The sequence below is a fragment of the Podarcis pityusensis genome (genome assembly GCF_964106645.2).
Source record: "Podarcis pityusensis genome assembly, chromosome: 13".
NCBI lineage: Eukaryota > Metazoa > Chordata > Lepidosauria > Squamata > Lacertidae > Podarcis > Podarcis pityusensis.
In genome coordinates this window covers 27,672,717-27,687,733 of record NC_138038.1, presented here as the reverse complement: position 1 = coordinate 27,687,733, position 15,017 = coordinate 27,672,717, and the positions used below count along the sequence as shown (strand labels likewise).

Genomic DNA, 15,017 nt, shown 5'->3' with positions numbered 1-15,017 from the left:
TCAATAAAAAACATTTTATATTTATAATTTAATATCTCTCCTTTGTTAGTCACTGTAATAAATACAGGGTTTTAGTGATTTCACCAGTGTGGTGTAGTGGTTAAGAGCGGTAGTCTCGTAATCTGGGGAACCGGGTTCGCGTCTCCGCTCCTCCACATGCAGCTGCTGGGTGACCTTCGGCCAGTCACACTTCTTTGAAGTCTCTCAGCCTCACTCACCTCACAGAGTGTTTGTTGTGGGGGAGGAAGGGAAAGGAGAATGTTAGCCGCTTTGAGACTCCTGAAGGGGAGTGAAAGGCGGGATATCAAATCCAAACTCTTCTTCTTCTTCTTACATTCCACATGTACATTGTTACATGTCTTTGTGAGCCTGTGCATGAATGGGCATGTGTGTTTGAGATGGGTTTGTGTGTCATGACACACGGTTTGGAAAGCTCTTTGCCATGCTTCTCAAAGTGGGCACTTATCCACCCCGGGTTGTGGTGATGGGATTACACAGTGGGTGCTACGAGACAAGTGGGGGTGGCATTGGAGGTGTAAATGACTATCAGACTTCGAAAAGCTGGTATCACTAGACTGAGTCCATCAAATTGGTTTAATCAGTTGAACGAAATATTTTAATTGGATTTTGAACAAATGTGAAATTAATTGTTACCGTGGTGCAAACCGCTATTCTGAATAATGCTTTTTATAGATTAGAAGGCACTGGGGATGAGTTTATGGGACCAAGGGGGCTGTGGCCCAAAGTGGTTTGGGAGCCCCTGATCTAGTGTTTATTTCTTATCTGCTAACTCCAGGGTGTGAGCATGCATATATATGCATATGCTCTTGAGTGCATAGGGATTAAAAAACAAAACAGCACCTTTTCCTTTAACGTCCTCAATCGGGCAATACCTTTATTAGGACCAAGCAACATGCCACTAAAGAGTTGCAGGCTTTGGAGTGCTGCAGAACTCTTCGTCAAGCAAGATATCATACAAAGCAAGTCACGGGGTGGGGAGTGAGGACAAACAAAGAAGTAAAATATAGGCTTGAGTTGCAGACATGTAGTCAGTTTCTAGACTTAGGGTGTGCACAAATTATCACTTTAGAACGCAGTGAAGTCCTATACCCCCTTGCAATTCATAACTCCGTCCCCTTCAGCTGTTCACACCAGCACAACTTTGTTAAGTGTTCAGATTTGTTTCTGCTTGTATACACACTATGTGTAGTGTACTAACTAACAGCACACTGTCTTCTGACTAATAGCGTATTGATGCTTCCCTTAAGAAATGATGCATTTTGAGGCATCCCCCCCCCCCCCACACACCGCAGCGAGCTTGCATCCAGACTGCATTTTAAGCTGGTAATGCATACCGTGTCATAGAATGCCATGTTTCTTTGTAGGAACGGTGCTACATTTAAATTGGTACAATAGAGTATTAAGAGCTTCACAATTGTGGACCATGCATGCTGAGGTGCAACATTACATGCTGACGTTCACAAATGTATGCATATGTAAATCTAGATATTACATACATGTTACATGCAAAATTCCAAAGGGAGATAAGAAAGTTTGAATTCTGTTTCTTCTTATTTGAATCGCTCTCCCTTTTCCTTACAAGTGAAACTGTGGAAATATATTTTGTTAGACATTCATCTTTTTTCTTTTATTTTCAAAAATAGGAATTACAGCAACAATCGCTGGGTGAGCAGGACTTTTGATCGTGGATGACTTCCTGATGTCCCAGGAAGTTCATATACCAACTCACATGTTGCTGATGCATGCCAAAGCAGGGAAACTAACAATCTTTCTGATCACATCCCTGATTTCTTTGTTTCTCAGAGAGTAGATGATGGGGTTGAAGAGAGGAATAATAAAGGCATAGATGACTGCAACGATCTTGTCATAACGTCCCGATCCCATCCATGTCAAGTGCATGTACATGAAGCCAGTCGTTCCAAAAAAAGTAAGGACCACAATGAGGTGGGAGGCACAGGTGGAAAAAGCCTTCTGGCGCCCCTCCGAGCTATTGATCTTAACAATGACTTTCAGTATCTTCATGTATGAGAGGAGGATGAGGAAGATGGGGCCCAGGATGACAATGGCATGGAGGGAGAAATCCAACACAATGCTGGTTGATATGTCTGTGCAAGCAAGACTAATCACCTGGGGGAAGTCACAGAATATATGATCTATATGACTAGGCCCACAGAAGGGCAATCTGGAAGTCAGAACAATCTCCGGCAAAGGACACACAAAACCACACGCACAGCATCCCAGCATGAGCTGAACACAAAGTTTGGGCGTCATCTTGGTCATATAAGTTAATGGGGCACAGATGGCTAAGAACCGGTCGTAAGCCATCACTGCAAGCAAGCAGGCCTCTGAGATACCCAAGCTGTGGAAGAAATAGATTTGCAGAAGACAGCTGCTCAAGGAAATGGACTTCTTGCTCCTCAGAAAGTCCACCAGCACCCTGGGCATGGTAACGGTGGTATAGAATATCTCCAAGGTGGCCAGGACAGCAATGAAGAAATACATGGGGACGTGAAGACGAGGAGTGGCAGAGATGAGGCTTAAGATGAGAGCATTGGCACTGAGGATGAGCAGGTAGGTCACCAAGAAGATGGCAAAGAAGAGTATGCCATAGTCGCCCAAGTTGAGGAACCCATCAAGCTCAAACTCAGACACTGAAGTGCCATTCATAGCTTCGACCTGCATCATAGGTAGGCTAATCTAGAATAGGAAATAAAATCTATGAAGACGGGAGGCTGGCAAATGGAAGGTCATGGAGTTCTTGTATGCCTCAGACTTTCACTGCATTTCCCTGTAACTTGAAAGATACCATTCCCCGAAGCTTGCAAGGATCATTATGACCACACAAATAGTATAGTACGGGTCAATCTTTTTAACAAAAGTTCCAGAATTTTGGGGGGGATCTGTGTGTCAATTACATAAAACCACATACTTCCATTCTCAGATACGATTGGAAAGAACAGTGGGTTGGGGATAGGAGGAGAAAAGGAACATTTCTTTTACTTGGTGCTTTCCGGGTCATGTGGCCAGCAGGACTAAACAACTGTGACAGAAACCAGAGTGCATGGAAACGCCGTTTACCTTTCCGCCACACTTGCAATGGCGTGCTTTCGAACCGCTAGGTTGGCAGGAGCTGGGACAGAGCAACGTGAGCTCACCCCGTCACAGGGATTTGAACCGCCGACCTTCTTATTAGCAAACCCAAGAAGCTCAGTGGTTTACACCGCAGTGCCACCAGTGTCCTAGTATTAGAAGCGATGGTTAATAAAGGCTGTGCACTGCTGTGCTCCCTCCCTGCTGAAAGTGATGGGCACAGTCACTGAAGGCAAACGTAGTGCACAAGAATAGGATGGGGCGCAGCTGGCCACCTCCCACCAATCACAAGAGACAGGAAAGTAGAAATTGCACATGGTACCTGGAACTGAAATGGGTTCATCTCTTTTCTTCAAAGGGAGCTGTGTGTTTACTCTGCTTTCAATGCCAGGACTCTATAGCATCTGGGGAGTGATGACAGTGCCTCTGAGTGTATACAGCTTGTCTTTCTTTCCACCTCTAACAAACCACAGCCAGTTCTCAAACATTCCAGATTAAGAAGCAGAGACTGGAGGCCTGATGAATTATTTCCTCAATGCTTTCAGAAGATATAATACTAATAATGTCTCACCCATAAATTGCATCCCAACGTGCTTTACAATGTTACAAAAACATACATAAAATAATGTAAATATAAAATATTGTGTGTGTGGATATATAGGTAGATAATTAGGTAAGTTGAAAATTTAAAACAGCAACAGGACTTACGTAACATACCAATTACATCCAATACAGATACCAACATTGACAAATACCTTAATTTAGAAGAGTTGTTGAAAGAAGAACATCTTTGGCAGGTGCCGAGAAAACAACAGTGATGGTGCCTCTCTGATGTTTAATGTTTAATGTTCCAAGGAGTAGATGCTCCAATGGCAAAGGCTCAATTCTGATATTGTGCAGAAAGTTCAGACAGTGCTGCAGGATAACATCTCCTGCAGAATGCAGTGATTTTGATTCGGCGTGTAGAGAAGTAAGACAATCCTTTAGGTGTACCAATCCCCTCGTCCACAATGGGAAAATATTATACCTTTCCAAGACCCCTGTGGCCATCCCTTGTTTATTATTACTCCCTTGTTTTTTATTATTCTTCAGAACAAAACTGTTTCCCCAGGAAATAAACATACCCTATTGAGTATAAATTTAAATATCTCCTAAAGTCCAACTATACCTGGAGGATTTTTGACTGCAAGAAATTGGATCCAAAAACTCTGGAGGCACCAAACATTAGGCTGACTCTTTTTCACACACCACAGGAGCCTCTGGGCTGCAATTCACACAACACAAACATCAGGGAGTAGTAATTCCCACTGAGTTTGTGAGTAAATGCGCTGAAGAGTTCAGAGAAAAGAAATGCCATGGTGCACCTGTAGTCTCTCCCATATTGGTCTCTACAGCCACAGCTGGCGCTGTAACTCTCCAATGGTTTGACAAGTAGATCAGTATCAACTTAAGTCTGGGTGTTAAAAAGCGATCCTCCTTCAACAAACAAATACACACTACGTAATTTTTATAATTTTCAGAACTTCAAGCTTCCACCTTACTAAGCATTGTGGATGGATATTCCATAACTAAACTTCTCTTGAATACCCACAGCAAAGACTCCATACTTCCCTGGCCTTTTCGCCTAGCATTGCTGTAATCCAAAAATATATCCTGATGTTGATAATCAGAGACCCTGTGGCCTCCAAGAGGGAAGAGGAAACTGTCCCCCCCCCCATAGGGCCAACTAGTCCTTATCATACAGCTAATCCAGCTGCCTTGAACTCATCCCACATTGCCATGCCTTCAACCAGTCCTGTTTCCTGCTAGGACTTGATGCTCAATTGAGTACCATAAGGGAGAACAGAAACACCTTGTTTCAAAAACCCCACTGGCTACCAGTCCGTTTCCAGGTGCCATTCAAAGCTTTGGTTATGACCTACAAAGCTCTATACAAATTGCGTTCATGCTATCTGAATGACCATCTCTCTCTGTATGATTCTTCTCGGCTTTGAGATATTCTGGGAAAGTCTTTCTCTCAGTCCCATCTCACTCACAGGTACTTTTGGTGAAGATAAGAGGGGGCCTTCTTGGTGGCTGTTCCCAGATTGTGGAACTACCTTCCAAGGGAGACTAGACTGGCCCTAGTCTGCTTTCCTGTCACCAGCAAGCAAACTTTTTTGTTCTGACAGGCCTTTTTCTTTGGCCACTAAATGGCTGTCGGGGCAGCATTGGTGTTGCGCTGTCTCTCTCTCTCTCTCTCTCTCTCTCTCTCTCTCTCTCCCCCTCTCTCTGTTTTCACCAGCAAGCAAACTTTTTTTTTCTTCCAACAGGCTTTTTTCTTTGGCAGGCTTCCTCAAACTCGGCCCTTCAGATGTTTTTGCCCTACAACTCCCATGATCCCTAGCTAGCAGGACCAGTGGTCAGGGATGATTAGAACTGTAGTCTCAAAACATCTGGAGGGCCGAGTTTGAGGGTAGGTGCTATGTACGGAGTTGAATAGGATCCAAAATGCAGCAGTCTGATTGGTCCTAGAACAATAGGATCCAAAATACAGCAGTCTGATTGGTCCCAGAACAATAGGATTCAGAATGCAGCAGTCTGATTGGTCCTAGAACAATGCAGCAGTACGATTGGTCTGCAGGAGCCACCCAATCCAGCTCCAGATGGAAGTGTATCCACAACCTGATTGGCCTACAGGAGAATTCCGGAATTAGCCAATCACGTGCAGCCCATTGTGTAAATAATAATAATAATAATAATAATAATAATTTTTATTTATACCCCGCCCTCCCCAGCCAAGGCCGGGCTCAGAGCGGCTTACAAGCAATAATAAAAACAAGATGAATGATTACAACTTAAAAACAAAAATAAAATACAACATTAAAATAATGGAACATTAAAATATTAAAATGAAGCCTCATTGCAGGAGGAGAAGGAAAAGAAAAAAGAGAGGGAGGGAGGGAATCAAACTGGCTCCAAGCCAAAGGCCAGACGGAACAACTCTGTCTTACAGGCCCTGCGGAAAGAAATCAGATCCTGCAGGGCCCTGGTCTCATGAGGCAGAGCGTTCCACCAGGCCGGAGCCAGAGTTGAAAAGGCCCTGGCTCTGGTTGAAGCCAATCTAACTTCCTTAGGGCCTGGGACCACTAGGGTGTTGTTATTTATGGACCTTGAGGCTCTCCGTGGGGCATACCAGGAGAGGCGGTCCCGTAGGTACGAGGGTCCTAGGCCGTGAAGGGCTTTAAAGGTCAAAAGCAGCACCTTAAATCTGACCCTGTACTCCACCGGGAGCCAGTGCAGCTTGAAAAGCACTGGGTGAATATGCTCCCATGGCAGAGACCCCGTGAGGAGCCTCGCTGCAGCATTCTGTACCCGCTGGAGTTTCTGGGACAGCTTCAAGGGCAGCCCCGCGTAGAGCGAATTACAGTAGTCAAGTCTGGAGATGACCGTCGCATGGATCACTGTGGCCAGGTCGGGGCAGGAAAGGTAAGGGACCAACTGCTTGATGCGGCGAAGGTGGAAAAAAGTTGCCATGGCTGTTGCTGTAACTTGCGCCTCCATGGAAAGGGAGGCGTCAAGGATTACACCCGAACTCTTAACGGAAGGCAATGGCACTAATTGGGCCTCCACAAGAGAAGGGAGTTGGTCCCTCATCCCCATGCCATCCCGACCTAGCCATAGGACCTCTGTCTTCGAAGGATTTAGTTTCAATCGGCTCCCACGAAACCATCAGCCACAGCTTCCAAGCATCTGGTCAGTGTGTTCGGGGCCGAGTCGGTGTGGCCATCCATCAGCAGGTAGAGCTGAGTGTCATCAGCATATTGGGGGGACTTTCATTTTCCTCCTCACCACTATGAGCTGAATAAAGAGCATGAAATCCACTCTCGACTCTGAGTATATTTCAGTAGGTGTTGTTCTTTGTGTTTGGAGACCATGTTGGCCCTAGTCTGCTTTCCTGTCACCAGCAAGCAAACTTTCTTCTTTGGCCTTTTTCTTTGGCCACTAACTGGCTGTCGTGGAAGCATAGGTGTTGTTCTGTGTGTGTGTGTGTGTGTGTGTGTGTGTGTGTTTCAAATGATTTTCAGATATTCTCAGTGCTGTATTTATCATAGCAACTAACAAAACAGATACATTAATTTATTATTTGTAATAATAAATAAATATAATCCAATCAATAAAAACATTTTATATTTATAATTTAATATCTCTTGTTAGTCACTGTAATAAAAACAGGGTTTAAGTGATTTGGTATTTTATTACATTCCACAGAAAACTTGTCTGAAACGCTGTTTGATGCTCCAAAACCTGTCTCTCTATTTGTACATCCTTGTGTGGAATCTCTTAATTAAAATAACAATGGGGGAAATAAACCGAAAGTTAACTTTCCTAAATATTTCTGTTGTTTTCTGCTCACCTGAAGCAACCTAACAGACAAGTAAATGGTGAAGCAAGGTAAAGAAAACACCAGGTAGGCTACCCGCCTAGGTGGACCAGGGTGCCCTGTCCCCACTAAAGACCTTCTGTGGGTTTTCACTTTGCTTCCCCATTTGAAGAAGGCTTGGTTCAGAAAAGCCAGGAATCTGCACTGCAAAAGTAAAAAATAACAAATCGCTGGCCTAGATCATGTTTACATCTCTTGATGAGATTAGCTCGGCAAACGGTTCAGAAGATCACAATCCAATTAGGGTACGAGAGTGACCGAAAAAGAAAAAGGAACCCCGGCAACGACCCTAAGCAAGGGAGCATGGGGAGGAATCCCCACCCCACGCCCTCATTGAGCAAAGCACGCAGATCGCAAAGCGGCGCCTTTCGGGAGAAGGAGGAGGGATCGCGCTTGCGCACTTCCCTCGGAACGCAGGTAAGGAAAGGGGGGATCTCCTTGAACCCGCGAATCCTTCGGCGGGATTAGGTGAAGGCGAGCCTTGGTTAGAGAAGAGCCCAAATTTCAAAGGTCCTCCGGAAGACCCGCCCTTCGCCGCGGCAGTCTGGGGCGTTGAGCGGGATCCGCTGTGATGCTTCTGTCTGGGGTGCTTTTTTGGGGTTGTCGCCATCCCGTTTTTCGAGCTGGGGCGGGGTAAAGTGGTGCCTGCTGTCCAAAAGAGAAATGGATCCCGATATTGGGGGATGAGAGAAGCGGGGAGGGGGCGTGCCGGATCCTTGAAGCGATCCTTACCCAATGCATTAAAAAAGAAATAACTTTTGCAAGCGTTTGTGTGTGCAGACAAATGCTCCCTCGTTGGATCAGCAACAGCGATGGCAGACGCAGGCGGAAGAGCAGTGCAGATTTGGAGGGGGGGAGTGTGGGGAGTCAGGCAGCTGCCTCCCTCCCTCCAAGCCTAACAGTGAGTGTGGGGAGGGGGGGTCTGATCTCGATCTCTCTTTCTCCCGCCTCCCTTCCAATTTATTATGATGGAGGAGAGTGGGAAGGTCAAGCCGCGGTTGCCACTGAACTGGGAAGAAAGTTGCCGCGCAGCAGCAGAAAAGGGCGCCGGGGTAGCGCTGGTCCAAAGAGCCAAAATCCTGTGTTTTGGTATTTTTCTTATTTACACACACACACACACACACACACAAATAAAAAAAAACATGGGCGTAGCCAGGATTTATTTAAGGGTGGGTGGGCAGGGTTTATGTTGGGCGGGGGGCAGAACCAAGCTATTTGCGATGCAATTGGTCAGTTAAGCACTTTTATTTATTTACTTGATTTAGGCTGGGAGCCGCTGATCCCCACCCACCCCCAACTACGCCCATGCACACAAACCCAGTCCTGGAACTTGGTATTGCTTCTTGATCACAAGACAGCAGGGGTTGAGGAGTCCCTCTCTGGGGACAGGATCAATTCCTCACCTTCCCCCCTGGCAGCTCTTTAAACGGCCTAAGGTCCTGCCAGCGCTGAGGGAGATTGTAGCCTACCCACCGCCTGCCTTGACACACTCCTGGAGAAATAGGAAGGGGAGGTTTCCCGCTTCCTGTTCCTTCTGGAATCATCGCTCCATCCCCTGTACTCTATATGTTGTAACTGAGCCAAAAAGTAGGCATAGCGGAAATAATCACGCAATCTTCCTCTTCCTGCTTCTTATAACCAACTTGCTGGCTCCCATTTCCTCTGTTGATGGCCGTGTCTGTATTTAAGTGCCTCCAGACTCTCTGTGTGTCACAGGAGGGGTTCCTGCGTAAATTTAGGTACACTGTTGTCCTAGTGCAAGAAACCCCGCTTAAAAATGAATAAAAATGGATCTTCTGCAGTTAGGGAACTGACAGTGTAATGCACAGAGAAGTGTGGGGTGAGCAAATGATGAATGGGAAGGCATGTAAACACACCAGGAGTAAATCAGGATGAATGCTCTTTGTTGTGTAAGTGCCCCATAAGTAAATCCAAAGGAAAGCACAGTAAATAGTTAGCCGCAGGGTAAAGCAAATCAGGAAGGATGCTGAATTGTCCACAGGAAGCGTTAGACTGTAAGCCTCTTCTGCAAGTGCAGCTAACTTGATGTTGCTAGGCTACGGTTCTCATCACTCCCAGCCAGCATGCCCAGTGGTCAGGGGTTATGGGAATCCAACAACATCTGGAGGAGACAGTGCTACATAAGGCCTCATTCTCCTTGTCATCAGTGTGTAGAAGGCGTCAGTCTGGTTCACACATAACACTAAACCTTAATTTGTGGAACTGTGTTTTATTACATGATGGTGTGGCATTACATGTGAACCATGTCCTATGGCTTAACTATGGTTTCTTTATTGCCATCAAGCCATCATCTGAAGCCACAGCTTGTTGGCTTATAAATCTTGGCTTGTTTTAATTATGACTTGATGCATGTTTGTTTTTGGTTTTTTGGTTGTAATTCAGAAAAGTGAACAAGGAATAAAAAAAAATTAAGAAAGCAAAGGTATGGGGCAAGAGTAGCTGGAAAATAAAGCAAACTGGAGAAGCAAACTGGTTTGTTTGATCATCTGTGAGACAACTTGTGGTTTGTGAAACAAACCGTGGCTTAGCATTAAGACAGACCGATATGCTCCTTTATAATGTGTTTTTGCTAACATTTTACCATATGCTATCCACACCAGTGGGCAAAGTTGGATGAGAAGTAGCCAGGTTTCACCTTGATATACCATTGCCCACATAATTTGTTTTACAGCAGAAGTGTGCAATTCTTAGACTCACAGAATTGTAGAGTTGGGTCATCTAGGACTCATCTACATTAGTAAAAAAAACTGCTATGAATGCGTTATAAACATGCAACACTAGATGGTGCTGTAGAGCAAAAAATTATCTTCGCGATTTTCCATTGCGAGGTCCCCCCCTTTTTTTTTGTTATAATGATTTAATTTCTGACATATATTGCGGGGGGTTTTCCCCTTTGTGTAGATCCACCCCTGTTTTAACCCGCTGCAATGCAGGAATCTCAACTGAAGCATCCATGACAGAAGGTCACTCAACCTCTACTCAAAAACCTCCTTCGTTCAACATTGCTCCTGTGACTTCCAACACCGTTCCACTCCTTGCGCAGCATGGAAACTCATGTGTTGCTCCAGCTGCTGAAGTTACACCTTGAGGTGTTGGTTGCGGTGCTCCACTCAGCCATCAGCCGATGCAACGCCTATCTTATGAGTATCAGAAGGCGGCAGAGGAGGAGAGTGCTGATAGGGCGGGCGATTCAGAACCACATCTTGAGGACTAGGCGCATCATTCAGAGGAGGAGGAGCTGCAGACATATGGTTCCTATCGTCACCTTGTTGGAAAGCGGGCCGAAATTGCGGCGCTGGTGGGTCTGCCCCACCAAGCAGCATTGGTGGGAGCGTTCCATGCTGGGGACCCGGGACGACGAAACGTGGATTGAGAGCTTCCAGATGAGCAGGGGGACCCTCTTCGAAATTGCGGATGTCCTCCGACCCCAGCTCCAGAGGCAGAGAACTATCATGCGGGAAGCCATCCCCGTCGAGAAGCGGGTCGCTATCGCCGTGTGGTGGCTCTCTAATCTGAAGTGCTACCGCGAAGTTGCTGCTCAGTTTGGAGTCGGGAGGTCGACGGTGGGAGAGATCGTTCTGGAGGTGTGCTTTGCCATCAAGCACCTGCTCGTCCAGAAGACAATCTATTTGGGCGACTACTGGAAGGTAAAGATTTTCTAAAATGTGTTTTTAAAAAAGTTGCTGCAGTTTCACAGGTTCAAACTAACACTGCTGTGCCACACTGCTGCATTTTCTGGAGGGTGTGTGAGTGTGTTGAGTTGCACAATGCAAAGGAAAAATAGCTATAGATAGATAGATAGATAGATAGATAATTTTTCTGTTTTACAATTTCAAATACTCATTTTACATCCTTAAGATATCAACGACTTCCCTTTTTCTCTTTCCACGCTTCATTTTACATATCTTAAATCCCTGTATACTTTAACAAAAACTATACCAATCAGTATTCCATTACTGCATCCATCAAAACTTATTTATTGCATCCGTCAAAACTTACTGTTGAATTTATCTTAACGCTGCCAGCGTTTTCAGCTATACAGTGGTACCTCGGATTACATACGCTTCAGGTTACATACGCTTCAGGTTACAGACTGCGCTAACCCAGAAATAATACGTCGGGTTAAGAACTTTGCTTCGAGATGAGAACAGAAATTATGCTCCAACGGCAGCAGGAGGCGCCATTAGCTAAAGTGGTGCTTCAGGTTAAGAACAGTTTCAGGTTAAGAACGGACCTCCAGAACGAATTAAGTACTTAACCCGAGGTACCACTGTACACTATTATTTTCCATATATTCAATAAACGTTTTCCAATCTTCTTTAAACGTATGTTTATAGTTATAGCTAAAAAGTTGGACAGATGGCAAGAATAAGATCGATAGCGTAAGAACATATGCTAATTGATATTATTCTTGCCATCTGTCCAACCTTTTACCTTTAACTATATGCGGCAATTGCCATTGTATCTGTGGGCACTTATGGAGTAGTCAGTGTAGCAAAATGTTCCCTGGGCAGCTTACTATCATCATCACCATCATCATCATCCCACCTTTTCCTCAGACTGGGACTCAATTCAGCTTACAGATAATATAGTTATACAGATAAAATTTCAATGTACATTAATAAAACTAATATAAGCATGAAAACATAACAGTTGCGGTGTCAGAATACCACTTGCTGAAATCCTATTGCCATGTTTTATATTATGTGGAAGAGATTTCCCATACAAAACGACTGAATTGTTCAAAACTGCATGGATTGATGCAGTGGGACAGAATAATTTGGGAACATGGGGCAGAAACTCACATATATTTGCATTGTAGTTTATATGGAATGTACCTGTTTCCTGAACAGTGTTTTACTGTTTTGCACTTGCAATGCAAAATTAGTAAAAAATACTTACACAGCACAAAAAAGAACACAGCTTGCTACTATGCCATATTACTGTGACTTTTTTTTGACGTGGTGGGTGTGCCGCGTGGACATTTTTTGGGGGTGAAATTGTTGGCACAACCACAAAACAACCGTTTTTAAATTTACTACTTCTTTGTTGCCGCTTACAGATCATGGATGGTTTCAGGAAGATGGGATTCCCTCACTGCGTTGGCGCGATGGACTTGACGCATCTGTCCATAATAGCCGCTACGGGTCCGGGAGACGAGTGCAACAAGCCAAAGAACTTCTGTTCCATTCTGCTTCAAGGGACAACCGACCACACCGGCCGTTTTACTAACATCGAAGTGGGATGGAGCGGGAAGAAACACGACGACGTGCAGATCTTCCGCAAATCTGCACTGTGCCAGGCTATGGACGAGGGCACCTTTGTCCCGGGGAACCCAACTATCAACATACAGGGTGTGGAAATCCCACCTCTAATACTCGCCCATAGCACCTACCCTATGCGGAAGTGGCTCATGAAGCCCTACGGAGGCCCCTTGGACCAGAGGAAGACCATCTACAATAGGACCTTCAACCACTGCCACAGCGTGGTCCAGCAGGCCTTTGGCAGGCTCAAGGCAAGGTGGCGTTGCCTCACTGCGAGGCTGCCAGTAGCAGAGGAGAACGTTTTGGCGGTGGTCACCGCGTGTGTCGTGCTGCACAATATTTGTGAGACCAAGGGGCATGCTGTTCCTGAAGGTGTGGACATCTCTGAGCACGTACTGTTGGCAGCATATAACGAGGACTGTCATTCCTACGAAACCAGCAGTGAGTCGGGAGGCGAGGAGGTGCGCAATGCCATCTCACGTTACCTGGCAGGAAATACTGAATGCTGAGATCTGGACTTTGCATTTCTGTGTGTTTGGCATTTATTTTGTAAATATAATTGCCTTGGTTATGCTGATGCGTTTCATTTGTGTGTACGCCATCTACACTCGTTGAGTAAAGCTCAGGTTAATGAAGCCAGATCCCCTTCCCTTCATTCCTAAAATTCCATATTTTGCATTTTTCTGTTTTTAAAAAATCATTACAGTTCATACCATTTGCACAAGTTGAATTAACGTGTTGCTGCCATAAAGATGAATGTTAAGTGCACATACAACCTGCTTCGCCCCCACCCTAAAACTCGTAATACTACCTCCCCACAAGAGCAAGACATCTGCCCCCAGATGTACAAACAAACAACAACAGCTTCCCTGTGAAAAAATAACAGACAAGTTAACGAAGGTATTGAAACACACTGCCCCTTCCTCCTGCTCTAGGGAAGGGCTCTGATTAAGCCATCTCCTCTGACCCCTTAGCACCATGGTGACTGAAACACAACTAGCTGGAGGAAGGAGAGGAGTTGCTTTAATTCCTCACTCCAAATCACAGTTTTTAAGGCGAATGATTCCTTAGAATGTAGCCCTCTTTAGGTGTTAATGGTCCTTGGAATGACTCAGGATAGCTCTGTGAGCGTAATGGTAGTGTGGGGATTGGAACTCGGGTTTCTCTGGTCCAAGTACCACACACTGGCTAGCCATGCATTTGTTTTCCGTTTAATCAAGCAATCTAAAGACTTGAGGGGGAAAAGGCAGGTTCTTGAATTCCAAAGTTGGGTATGTGAGGGGTGAGACAACCCAAAACCTAATTACAGTGGTACCTTCGTTTAAGACCAGCTTAGTTTATGAACAACTTGGATTAAGAACGCTGCAAACCCGGAAGTAGGTGTTTTGGTTTGTGAACTTTGCCTTGGAAGCAGAACATGTTGAGTGTGTTGCATTTGTAAATTGAGTCCCCCGCTGCTATGGGAAAGCACGCCTTGGTTTAAGAACGCTTTGGTTTAAGAACGGACTTCCGGAATGGATTAAGTCCATAAACCAAGGTACCACTGTATGTGGAAACCACTGCCTCCTTGGAGGAAGTTCCGTTACTAGGGAGCTATAACCAAGAAGGTTCTGCAAAAAAGGTGCCTGGTCATTGAGGCCACCCAGGGATGCTGCCAGGGATCAGTAACTACAGGTAACATGTAAGCCCCATCTTGCATGCAGCCAGTTATCAAGGCCAATTAATCTTCCACCAGTGTCCTCCAACCACACACTACTTAAGTCTTTTCGTTGGGCTCTATTCACATCTGACTTGTCACTAAGGACATTGTTCAATGTAAAAGAACAAAAGGGTGGTTTGGGAGGAAGTGGGATGACTTTGGTGTGGGTGTGGCAAGGTTAGGTCTGAAGTGTTACATCCACCTGAAAAGGAACCTCTTCCTGAAGAGAATTAGGATGGCATTCCACCCTTATCCTAAACCAAGCACTGATTCCCAGCCCTGTATAAGGAAGCCTTTTAATGTGTAATGTTTTTTTATGTTTTTATATGTGTTGGAAGCCACCCAAAGTGGCTGGGGCAATCCAGACAGGTGGGCGGGGTACATATAATAAAATTATTATTATAATAATAATACACACATTGGCATATGGCATCATGGAGTCCTGGAGTCCAGCAGTGACAAAGACAGCAAGTCAGAGACTACAGAGTCATCAGCTAGG

At 45.1% G+C, this 15,017-nt stretch overlaps 2 protein-coding genes across 3 annotated transcripts; one reads left to right on the top strand and one right to left on the bottom strand.

Annotated features, from left to right (window-relative positions):
• Positions 1-1,746: 1,746 nt before the first annotated feature.
• On the bottom strand, positions 1,747-4,349 carry LOC308461958 (olfactory receptor 6N2-like; the record flags this gene model as incomplete). The annotated part of the gene is made up of 2 exons (XM_080979128.1): positions 4,280-4,349; positions 1,747-2,718 (listed from the first exon to the last, which is right to left on the bottom strand). Exons 1-2 carry the CDS (start codon positions 4,334-4,336, stop codon positions 1,747-1,749), a joined length of 1,029 nt encoding a protein of 342 aa, XP_080835254.1. The 5' UTR covers positions 4,337-4,349.
• Positions 4,350-7,819: 3,470 nt separating this feature from the next.
• LOC308461470 (uncharacterized protein) lies at positions 7,820-13,390 on the top strand. Of its 2 annotated transcripts, XM_080978442.1 has the most exons (3): positions 7,820-7,951; positions 10,457-11,202; positions 12,618-13,390. In XM_080978442.1, exons 2-3 carry the CDS (start codon positions 10,600-10,602, stop codon positions 13,326-13,328), a joined length of 1,314 nt encoding a protein of 437 aa, XP_080834568.1. In that variant the 5' UTR covers positions 7,820-7,951; positions 10,457-10,599; the 3' UTR covers positions 13,329-13,390. The 2 variants fall into 2 exon arrangements, with proteins under 2 accessions (XP_080834568.1, XP_080834567.1); XM_080978441.1 differs by lacking the exon at positions 7,820-7,951 and having other exon boundaries at positions 8,777-11,202.
• The last annotated feature ends 1,627 nt before the right edge of the window (positions 13,391-15,017 follow it).

Bases quoted from the DNA above. Each gene is read 5' to 3' on its own strand.
- LOC308461470 (XM_080978442.1), top strand. From the start codon at position 10,600: ATGGAAACTCATGTGTTGCTCCAGCTGCTGAAGTTACACCTTGAGGTG. The intron at 11,203-12,617 runs GTAAAGATTTTC...TGCCGCTTACAG, and splicing joins ATTTGGGCGACTACTGGAAG to ATCATGGATGGTTTCAGGAA.